Source organism: Rutilus rutilus, assembly GCF_951802725.1.
Source record: "Rutilus rutilus genome assembly, chromosome: 7".
Taxonomy (NCBI): Eukaryota; Metazoa; Chordata; class Actinopteri; order Cypriniformes; family Leuciscidae; genus Rutilus; species Rutilus rutilus.
The window spans coordinates 8,860,741-8,872,731 of record NC_140221.1 but is presented as its reverse complement, the minus strand read 5'-3'; the positions used below and the strand labels follow the sequence as shown (position 1 = coordinate 8,872,731).

At 41.5% G+C, this 11,991-nt stretch overlaps 1 protein-coding gene across 1 annotated transcript; it reads right to left on the bottom strand.

Annotated features, from left to right (window-relative positions):
• Positions 1-10,405: 10,405 nt before the first annotated feature.
• On the bottom strand, positions 10,406-11,135 carry LOC311294187 (uncharacterized protein). The gene is made up of 2 exons (XM_084414905.1): positions 11,004-11,135; positions 10,406-10,896 (listed from the first exon to the last, which is right to left on the bottom strand). Exons 1-2 carry the CDS (start codon positions 11,131-11,133, stop codon positions 10,442-10,444), a joined length of 585 nt encoding a protein of 194 aa, XP_084271031.1. The 5' UTR covers positions 11,134-11,135; the 3' UTR covers positions 10,406-10,441.
• Between the last annotated feature and the right edge of the window lie 856 nt (positions 11,136-11,991).

The following is an 11,991-nucleotide window of genomic DNA, read 5'->3' as shown; positions in this document are numbered from 1 at the left end:
AAACAATGACACAATTCACATTTAGAAGTGAAAGTTGAACGTCATGCTGGTTTGGCGAACTAAATAAAGAAACACCTTATGCATCAGTCGAGACTCTCTCTTTTGGATCCAAGGGCTGCTACAGTGAAAACTCGACGCTACATCTGAGTCATCTGCTGTGTCGTCTTCGTTCCGGAGGTCGCCATTATTTGTTCCACACATCCAGGCAAGGTCGTATATTGGTAGCACGTAAAGAGCGTGTTGAAGCATCTGCCCCGTTCACATACTGCGGAATGGACTGCTTTGGACCATTTGTCCTTAAAAGGTGTAGGAAGGAGTACAAAAGGTACGGCTTGATATTTACCTGTTTCTATTCCCGAGCTGTCCACATTGAAATGTTAGAAGATCTATCCACTGACTCCTTTATCAATGCCTTACGGTGTCTCATCAGCCTAAGAGGAGTAGTGTGCCAACTGTACAGTGACCAAGGCAGGAATTTCATAGGAGCAAGGAACGAATTGAATGAGGCACTTAAACAGTGTGACAACCAGGCTTTGGAAATGTTTCTGGCTGAGCATCAGTGTGAGTTTGTCTTCAATGCCCCGTCAGCAAGCCATGCTGGTGGAGTTTGGGAGCGCCAGATACGCACTGTTCGAAGTGTGTTGGATGCTACTTTGGCTCAAAGTTTAGGTAGGCTTGATGATCCCTCCCTTAGGACACTCTTTTACGAGGCCATGGCCATCGTTAATAGCCGCCCACTGAGCATAGATGGAATAAATTATCCCAACTCTCTTGAACCTTTAACGCCTAATCATCTAATCCTAATGAAGTCAAAAATTGCTCTTCCACCTCCTGGGAAATTTGAAAGTGAGGATGTATACTGTACAAAGCGATGGCGCCGAGTTCAATATTTGATCGAGCAGTTCTGGAGTCGATGGAAGAGGGAATACCTCCAGAACATTTCCACACGACAGAAGTGGCATGTGGCCCGGCGCAATCTCAAAGTGAATGATGTGGTCATTATAAAGGAAGACATCCTCCCAAGAAACCAGTGGCAGTTGGGGCGAGTAGTGGAAATCTTTATGGATAGTGATGGCTTAGTGCGAAGAGTCAAAATACGAGTTGGAGAACAGAAATTAGGAAAACATCAGTGTCCATCTAAACCTTCTGTTATAGAGAGGCCCATTCAAAAGTTGGTGCTGCTTCTTGAAAGCGAATAGTCAAAGTATACTTTCACATACATACATGCTCAAACAAACATGCATACATAACCCATCATATTAACATAACTCTATGCTTATTTGCACAATTGTCCAATATTGGGATAGTAAGTGGTCTATAAGATCTTAAGAATCATGTAGGATTTATTTGGTGTTGCAATTATCATGACATGATTGGTGGGAGTGTAAAGGACCACTTTGGAATTTAATGTATGTTGTTGATTAAATTAAATATGGGTTGGGTTATTGGTAAAATATTTGTGTAAATGTTTGTACCTTATTCAAATAATTCTATATTTTGTATGCGCTTTAATGTTATCTGTATGTGATTGACCGGAAATCCTATGCACCTGTGATGTTGAAATTTGTCCCTTTGGTGGCACCGTAGTTTGCACAAGAGAAGATGAGCTTTTAAATGGTAGCTGGCGGTTGTGAATGGTACGCAACTGTGTTTGAGCCTACATGGATTTTATTTGAATTGTTTGTTCGTGAACTTAAATAATTCGACGCCCGTTTCATGACGGAAGAAAGGACTATCGTATATTGTTTGCATTCCTTGGTGAGCGCAGCGAGGTACGATATGTTTATTCATATATAAATCTGAATATTGTTTGCACATATGTATGGTTTATTTTGCTGTGTAATTAATGTTTGTCACCCTAAATGTTTGTTTACGTAATGACGTTTGTAGCCGTGAAAACAAGTGTGTGAAATGTTTGTTGAATGTATGTTTTTTAATACAGTTTTCACGGTGCTAAGGTGATGATGAATTGAAAGTTGAACGTCATGCTGGTTTGGCGAACTAAATAAAGAAACACCTTATGCATCAGTCGAGACTCTCTCTTTTGGATCCAAGGGCTGCTACAAGAAGATATAAGCATTCAAAACTTTCAGTCTCTCACATCACTCTGCACTTCAGATCTCATCAGATTTTCTGCCCAGTCAAATGCAGTCTGGAATCTAAAGCGCCCTGTCCCCTACACTATAAGGCCCCATTTACACTGCATGGTTCAAGTGACCCAATTCCGATTTTTTCCTCTCATGTGGCACAGATCGGATATGACTGGTGAACATGTAAGCAGGAAAAAAGCACATGGATTCCGATATTCTCAGATCGGTTTCAGGCCTCATTCAGGAGCTGTTCAATATGTCCCACCCTGTCTTCCTGTTTCAGTGGAAATTACATCAACACATTGAATAATGCTTCGCGTTTCAAGGCACTTCAGTGGGCCTTTGAGAGACTTCATTTTCCATACAACAGATCGAAGCTGCTGCCATTAAAAAGAAACAACTTTATGCAAGCAGCCAAGCAAATCATGGAGTGAACAAGCCAATTACATTTCTTTTTTGTTGTTTAGTTGTTTTACGAATAAAAGTGGAAAAACTAAAGATATGAGTGGATATAAAAAGTCTGTTCTTCTCGAGGGAAGAAAGTAAAAAAAAAAAGATTCTTTGGTTTGGATCTCACGTTTATCGAGGCAGTGCGTAGATTACGGGTCTTCAATAAAGATTCTGTGACTCAATCTCGGATCTTGCGTGTGCCGAGGCAGCGCGTAGATTACAGGGCTGTACAGTATAAGAGTCTAGTGGCTCAGATCTCGCGTTTGCCGAGGCAGCGCGTAGATTACGGGTTTGCAATAAGAATCTATAGGCTCAGATCTTGCGTTTGCTGAGAAAGAGTTCCTCCTCCCAGCAGGGAGTCAAAGGTTTACAGCCGTTACTTCATTGTTCCAAAGAAGGATGGATGCTTACACTCAAACAGATTGTGTCACAGATTCAGTCCGAGGACTGGTTTGTCACGATAGATTTGAAGGACGCGTACTTCCATGTAGCCATCCATCCTCATCACAGGAACTGTACAAATAGCGGGTTCTTCCGTTTGGCCTAGGTTTATCACCCCGCACTTTCATGAAATGCGTGGATGCAGCTCTGGCTGAACTGAGACTCCAGGGCATTCCCGTGTTGAATTACATCAACGACTGGTTGATTTTAGTTCTCCCAGGTGAGCAGGTTGATCCTTCACCCCCGCCCAGAATTGTGGAAACTTTGGGCTTGGCCTCTGAGGGGGCCCAGCTCATAAGTTCAGGTCTCTCAACCAAGGTTGTTGAGACCATGCTCCACTCCAGAGCTCCCTCCACAAAGAAACTCTACACCTTGAAGGGGATATTTTTTCACTTCCTGGTGCGGAGAGCACCAGCCGGCTCCAGTTATCTGCCCAGGGGGTGAAGTGCTGGAGTTCCTGCTGTAGCTTTTCTCCACAAGTCTATCCCCCTCCACACTAAAGGTGTACATGGCGGCCTTAGTTGCTTACCACATCCCTTTAAGTGATGTATCCTTGGGAAGACACCTCTAGTAACGTTTCCTTTGTGGCGCTGTGAGGCGTCAGACCAAGAGACTAGGAGTATGGCTCCTTCTAAAACATTATCGTCAGGAGTTTCCCTCCAATATGTTTGTGATGTGGCGGAATGTTGCCTGGCCGCACACATTAGTGAGTTTTATGACCTTGACCTCGGCTCCTCTCCAGGGGTGCAGGTGCTTTCATCTTAGTGTGGCCTTTTGATGGCCTCAGTCATTAACTGTCAACTTTGACCATGCACTTTAGTCTGAGTTGCTAACATTGTTGTAAAGACTGAAACTCTTGTCCAAACCCTGTTAAAACATTTGTTTCATTCTTTAGTCCAAAATGTTATTACAAATAACTCTTGAAAACCAAGCCATGCAACTAGTTTTGTCCAACACAAAGAGAAACAGGAAGAGTATAAAAACATTCATGTGGACGTTCAGTTAAAATCCATGCTGTGTAACAGAGGCTGTAAAACACTAACCACTACTCAAAGTTCTCACTACAGAAGGATCTTGGATGAGCCCTGAATCCTGATACACTGAGCCCATTATGATCAATATAGCTGAGTGAGCCTCATAGTGGATTTTTAAGAAAACAAACCAAGTCAATAAAATAAAACAAAGTACACTGTGGTCATGTTCAAAATGTAAACCAAGCTTATTGCACAGTACTGTATACTGAAATATTTATTAAATGAAAAGTATGTGAAACTGCAAGCATCATGACCTTATTAGGTTGCATGTTTAATTCAGTGAATAGCATCCAATAATCATCTTCTAACAAAACAAAACGGTAAAGTTTTTATTTTTATTTTTTATTACGCCCCCAGTTTTGAGTAGGGGAAAAAAATGCTTTTTGGCAGTCCAATCAAATAATGATTCATAAAAGAGGTTGAAAATCACAGATGATTTATTCTCAGGTCACTCATAATGTTGGAAATGGAAAGTTAAATCAAGTGCACTGCACTGTGGGACATATTTTGTGCAGTATTTTCTCATCAGTATGTTTAAAAGAAGCACTCTATTGCTATGTATCTGGAGTAAAAAAAAACAAAAAAAAAACCTTTTAACAACTTTAAACATTTGAAAGCTAACAATATTGATGTGATTCTTCCTATGAACGGCCATTTCCAATGTTTATTCAGATATGAATATGCAATGTCCAATTCCACCATATTTAAAGGTGCTGTATGTAACTTTTCTACTAAAATGAATCCTTTTTTTATTGCCTGTGTGTGAAGGGGTTGTAATCTCACATTAAAATGATCCACTTTGCGGGTTTTGCAATTACCTCGGAAAGCAAGTATTCTTATTTTTATGTGAAGGTGATTTACCGCGAAATCCAGTGACGTGACCTGCACGCGCGCTCCCGAGCCTCTCGCCTCGTCTAGCCTACTGACTTTGCACTCAACAGCGACGACACTGCAACTTATGACATGGACTTATGACTTATGCAACTTATGACATGTCTGATAACACTAAGAAACGACCTGCTCCCAGCACAACACAGACTCCAACACAAACTCCACATATTGATAAAAACAAAAAAAAAAGTTTTTTCTGCTGAAGCTCGTAAGGCCAGACGTGAATCGGATGAACTTCGGGTGAAAAAACACAGCTCAACATCGGCAGGGCATTTGAATCATGGAGAAACCTTATCTACAAACCTAGAATGTACATTTCCTGAAGAAAATGTGAAGTGGTGCTTGCAGTGGCAAAATTCGGCACGGTTGATAGGGTTCCATACTTATCATGGTACGAGCATGGAGCATTAGTTCAACGTCAAGCTGATAAAAGTAGCCTATTATTGTAACGTTGCAGTGGGAGTTTACCTGAGTTTCCAGCATGTTGTGTGATGCTTTCTCCGGTGTGTTGCGTCTCAGTCTGGAAGGTACCCACACAGTGCTCGCTCATAAATTCGAGCAAGCGCTTGTAAAATTATTGGTTGCAATCTGAAACATCACCGCTAGAGGTCGCTGAAAACTACATACAGCACCTTTAAGATTTTCATGTCACAGCAACTACAGACCGCCCCAGTCAGCCAGCATGCATTGATGGTTTCTCCATGCCAGAGTAATGAAATGTATATATGAAAGCATTCTCATTCCACAGGGAAACCACTAAATCTGATTAATCGCATAATGCACATGCAAGAAGCATTTACACAAAAAAGAATGTGGGGTAAAGCATCAGTCATCAACTGGAAGACTGATTAAATTTACAATAAATAAAGAATCCTATTACACCAGTAATTTGCATCACTGACATCAATAGCTGATTCAGAATCAGCTACATTATATGATTTCTAGGACTATTAAACATGATAATTCAATAAAAAAAAAAAAAATCTACTATTTAACCATACCCATTCATAAAAGGAACTTTTCTACCATCAAAGCTTGAAGTACTTTATATAGCGTGCATTTATGATGAAGTGCAGGTGTGGTGAATCAGAACTCCAGGGAGCATGAACGAATGGGTGGAGTGTGCAGATCTGGTGACTTCGTGACAGTACCCCCTCCTCCACGGGCGGCTCTTGACAACTGGGTAGGACGACGACGGGGGTCTACCTCGGGCCCTGGGAGCTGGTCGATCTGGGTGTTCCGTGTGGTATTGGGTGAGGAGTGTAGGATCGAGGATATAACGGCTCACCCATGAGCACTCCTCAGGACCGTAGTCCTCCCAATCGATGAGGTATTCCAGTCTGGGACCCCGTCGTCGCGAGTTCAGGATAGCTCAGACCCGGTAGATCGGTTCCTCTTCAGCGATGTTGGGAGGAGGAGGTTCTTCTTCGCCACCAGATTATGTGGGGGGAGAAAACAGAGGTTCAGAGAGATGTTTCAGGAGGGATACGTGGAAGGATGGTGAGATTCTGTTGTGAGGTGGAAAATTAAGCCTCTAAGTGACCTTGTTGAGCTGCCTCTGCACTGTGAATGGACCTATGTACCGGAGACTCAGCTTACAGCAAAGAAGGCGGAGACGGATGTCCCGCGTCGAGAGCCATACCTTCTGGCCTGGTTGGTAGCGAGGGGTTGATGTTCTGCGGGTGTCTGCTTGTCTCTTGTGTCTTCACACTGCCTGTTGGAGATGCACGTGAGCTGAGTCCAATACCCTCTCGCTCTGATCGAACCAGTGATTGACAGCTGGAACTTCCGACGGCTCACCGAGGATACATTGGAAGGGGGTGAGCCCGGTGGTGGATTGTCCGAGTGAATTTTGGGCGTACTCAGACCACGGGGGGAACTGGCTCCAGCTGTCCTGGTTCTGGTGGCAGTAGGACCTTAGGTATCTTCCAATTTCCTGGATCTTCCACTCAAGTCTGGCCGTTAGTTTGGGGATGGTAACCGGAGGAGAGACTTAAGCCTGTTTTATGCTTCTGCGTCGAATCGACGGCGTACCCCCGCGGACCCCTCTGCGTCGACGCGAACCTCGACGCGACCCCTCCGCCGTAGCTCGACGTGCACCTCCAAAAAATTGTAACTACGCGTCGCGGTGACGCAGACCGCAGGGGCTGTGATTGGTCAGATTATACATCATTTCCGGAGTGTAGCTTTTCCGGTTTCCCCCTCCCGCTATACCGCCATTTTTAAAGTGACCATCTGGACCGCTGCACTCACTGTTTCAACGATGGATCAAGTTGAGGAACGTTTGATCGAGGAAGTACGAAAGTTTGACCACCTGTACAATTCCTCTTCAGCGCACTACAAAGACTGCCAGATGGCAAACAACTCATGGAAAGAGATTGCCCAAAATGTTGGCTTGGACGTCACCGACTGCATGAAGCGGTGGAAAAACCTGCGTGACAAATTTGTTCGTCTCCGCAAAAAGCTGGCGCCAAGAAGCGGTGATCCAGGCGGCAAAAAGGTGCCTGCATTTTACCATTTTCTGTCCTGGCTGACACCCCATGTCAAGCATCGAGAAACCGAGTCGAATTTCGAAACTAAGGTAAATATAAGTTCGTTGTTGTACTTTGTGTGTGCTACTAAGCTAGCTAGCTAACAATGCTATCAGGTTGTCCTAATGCATGTCGTCATGTATCGTCTGTAACGTCTGTGCAAACAAAATGTAACATAACATGCTGAAAATATTGTTTTGCTTTGCTGGTTTCATGCGCTGCTAATTTCATATCTTATACCAGACCTCTGGTCGTAAATCAGACTGCATAGACAACACTGTAATTACCTGCACAGACAAAGACCAACCAACCAGTCATCGTTGTCTTTGTACCTGTACTATGCACAATGACAAAGTTGAATCTAATCTAATCTGCTCTGTCTTTAACAGGAACAGGAACAGACCTCACCATCTTCTGATTCCGACTCCATGCCACCCACTTCATCATCTGAGTCATCCTCTGTGTCCCCCCAGCCACCAACCTCACCTGTACGGGCATTCTCTTTGTCTACTCAACCACCACCTGTGCCTGCTGTGTGTAGCCCACCATCTTCAATCCTTGCCGAGTCACCTGTGTCCAGAGTGGGGTCTAAACGGAAGAGGAACCAGGATGACTGGCTAATAAAGCAAATGACGCAGCTGGACGAACGCCGCATGGACCTTCAAGAAAAGCTGGTGCAGGACACCAGCGACGAGTGTAGCCGATTTGGCCAGACAGTTGCTGATCTGCTGCGAAGAGTGCCAGAGGGCCGCAGGGCTGATGTTATGTTTAATGTTCACAAGATGTTGTATGAGAGCAGAGACTGAACATTTGCATCCTCGTCCTCATCCTCGTCTGGGGTGTTCACATACTGATTCAGTGCACTTTTATAAATATTTGTAAATAGGTCATTTTCTTAGATAATGTTTTATATTACAGTTAACTTATATTGTGTTTTATATTTCTTGTGCCTATTACTCTTATACATTTTTTTTATTGTACTTAAACCTTTGCCCTTTGTTCTTGGCACTTTTATTACTCATTGCACATTAATAAATCAACGTTTTGTTTCGGAAAAAAAGTTTGTTTTCATTTACAATACAATGTTCATGGTTACCTTTAAAGCCTCAAGTGTTCACAAGATGTTGTATGAGACTGAACATTTGCACCCTAATACTGATAATTATAATACACTTATAAAGACAGTAAATAAAGAATTAGTAAAACTAAAAATATGGATGGATATTAATAAATTATCTTTGAATTTAAATAAAACGAAGGTAATGATGTTTGGTAATTATAAAGAAAACGCAGAAATATTAAGTATTGATGGTGTTGCATTAGAAATAGTGTCAGAAGTTAAATTCTTGGGAATAACTATTGATAGTAAATTAAAGGGATACTCCACTTTAAAGTGAAAATTCTGTCATCATATACTCACCCTCATGTTGTTTCAAACCTGAATGAATTTCTTTCTTCTGCTGAACAGGAAGGAAGATATTTAGAAGAATGTCAGTAACCAGACAGTTTTTGGGTCCATTGACTTCCATAGTAGGAAAAAATATAATATGGAAGTCAATGAGACCAGAAACTGTCTGGTTACTGATATTCTTCTAAATATCTTCCTTTCTGTCAAATTCATACAGGTTTGAAACAACATGAGGGTGAGAATATGATGATAGAATTTTCATTTTAAAGTGGAGTATCTCTTTAAGCTGGAAACCACACATCAGATACATACAAGGTAAAGTATCTAAAAGTATTTCTATAATTAATAAAGTTAAATGTCTTGGAAAATAATATACTCATTGTATAGAAATTTGTGGCAATAATTATAAAAGTTCACTACATACCCTCTAAACATATTTTTATACTGCTCAATTCTTGTATAAAGCCCACAAAAATATATGCATATGTATATGGGTGATAAACTGTTTGTTTTTTTATTTGTTTTTATTCTGTTATACACTACTGGTCAAAAGTTTTAGATCGGTAAGATTTTTTATGTTTTTAAAAGAAGTCTCTTCTGCTCACCAAGGCTGCATTTAGTATATAAAAAACAATAAAACAAAACATATTTTATGACAATTTAAAATGACTGTTTTCTATTTCAATATATTTTAAAGTGTAATTTATTCCTGTGATTAAAGCTGAATTTTCAGCATCATTACTCCAGTCTTCAGTGTCACATAATCCTTCAGAAATCATTCTAATACGATGATTTGATGCTCAAGAAACATTTATGATTATTATCAATGTTGAAAACAGTTATTTACATTTCTATTTCATGATGCTATGATGAATAGAGAGTTCAAAAGAACAGCATTTATCTGAAACTGAAAGCTTTTGTAACATTAAACACTACCCTTCAAAAGTTTGGGGACAATAAGAATTTTAATTTTATTTTGGGGGGAAAGAAATAAATTAAATCAATACTTTTATTCATCAAGGATGAGATAAACTGATCAAAAGTTACAGTAAAGACATTTATAATGTTAGAAAATATTCTATTTAAAAAAATTCTGTTCTTTTGAACTTCCTATTCAAAGAATTTAGAAAAAAATAAACAATTTCATTGAAAATAGTAATGAATATTTTTTGAGCATCGACTCATATTAGAATGATTTCTGAAGGATCATGTGACACTGAAGACTGGAGTAATGATTCTGAAAATTCAGTTTTGATCACAGGAATAAATTACACTTTACTGTATATTCACATAGAAAACAGCTGTTTTAAATTGTAATAATATTTCACAATATTACTGTTTTTGTTTTGTATTTTTAATCAAATAAATGCAGCCTTGGTGAGCAGAAGAGACTTCTTTTAAAAACATTAAAAATCTTACCGATCTAAAACTTTTTACCGGTAGTGTATATGTATATATTTATGTATATTCTTTTCTTTTTTTTTTTGTTGTTGCTAGAAATAAACTTCAATCAATCAAATCAATGTTTGTTTTGAAAAAAAGTTTGTTGTTTATTTACAATACAATGTTCACGGGTACATCATGGATATCAAGTAATTAACCAAGTCTGCCACGGGACACTACATTATCCTGCCATGGCACAGTTCCATGTGGAGACTGAAAAAAAGCCTTCAAGTCATTCCGAACAGCTATGGCAGCTCGGGTGGAACGGGCCTTGGACATCCGTGTCGGTTCTATGGGGACAAAGTTTGTGTCGTCTGCCACCATTCTTCGCCACTCTCCAGGCTGCACAGTCCCTTCAGAGTCACAGTCTGTAAAATGTGGTGGTACATATCGGCTCTCTGGGCTGTTCACTTCATCTGTGTAGGTGAGGTAGTTGTGCAGGACAACACACGCTTTAACGACACTCACAGCTTTGTCTGGATGGAACTCAATTGGTCTTCCCAGAATTCTCCACCGTGCAGCCATGATGCCAAAGGCATTTTCAATCACCCGCCTTGCTCTGGAGTGGCGGTAATTGTAGATTTCCTTGTCCCTCGTCATGTTCCCCCCTGTTTCAGAAAACACAGTATTAATCACTGTACCACAATCATAGGCATAACAAACACGTTATGAAGACACAATGTAGGCCTACTATGTTTTAATTTCATTTACATACCTGGAAAGGGACGCATGAGATTGCAGTGTAGGGGGAAGGCAGCATCAGCAACGATAACGTGAGGGATTTGGACTCTGGTCCCAGGCAGTTCAGCTGGTTGGGGCAGATTCAACTGGTGGTCCAGCAGCATCGACCCAAATCTACTCACTTTGAAAACGCCACCATCGCTTTCCCGTCCATATCCTCCCACGTCCACCATCGTGAACCGATACCTGGCATCACAGGTTGCCATGAGAACAATGGAGTGATTCCCCTTGTAATTAAAATAGTCACTCGCTGCGTTTGGTGGTGCCTTGACGTTAACATGTTTCCCGTCGAGGCTTCCAACGCAGTTTGGGAAGTTCCAAAGTCGCCAAAAATCTGAAGCAATAGCTTCCCACTGGCTGGTTGAAGGGCAGGGCAAAAATTCGGGCTGCAGCGCAGTCCACAGCGCTTTGCAGACCTCCGATACTATGCAGGACACCGTGGTCGCACCCATTTTGTAGCCCAACCCGGTGATCTGTTGGTTTGCACCCGAAGATAAAATCTTTAAAGTCACTGCCAGTCTCTGAGCGAGGTCAATAGGCATACTGTGTGTAGTCTGATGCTGTATTAACGGCTTTAAACGATGAACAAGATCGTCAAATCGACCTTTCGACATCCGAAAATACTTAAAGTGCATTTCTTCGTCCAAGTCCCTCAGCGGTCGAACAACCATAACAAATTCGCCAATCCTTCCCCTGTCTTCGTGCACTGGTCGTACAGACCACCTTCGCTGACGTCTTCTTTTTCTTCTACGATTAAACATTTGCAATAAAATCATTTGTTGTTCAACGTTGATTAGCTCGAGCTGCAACAACACTCTCTCTCTTTCGCTCGCCATTGTCGGAAATGAAAAAGCGGAAGCGGCGCACGGAACCAAAACAAACTAGGAAAGAGATTTGCGAACCACACCACCCCCTAGCGTTCTGGCGGTGAAAATGCACCGCGATGCAACGCAACCCGACGC

Bases quoted from the DNA above. Each gene is read 5' to 3' on its own strand.
- LOC311294187 (XM_084414905.1), bottom strand. From the start codon at position 11,133: ATGCTGCTGGACCACCAGTTGAATCTGCCCCAACCAGCTGAACTGCCT. The intron at 10,897-11,003 runs GTATGTAAATGA...TTTCTGAAACAG, and splicing joins TCTCATGCGTCCCTTTCCAG to GGGGGAACATGACGAGGGAC.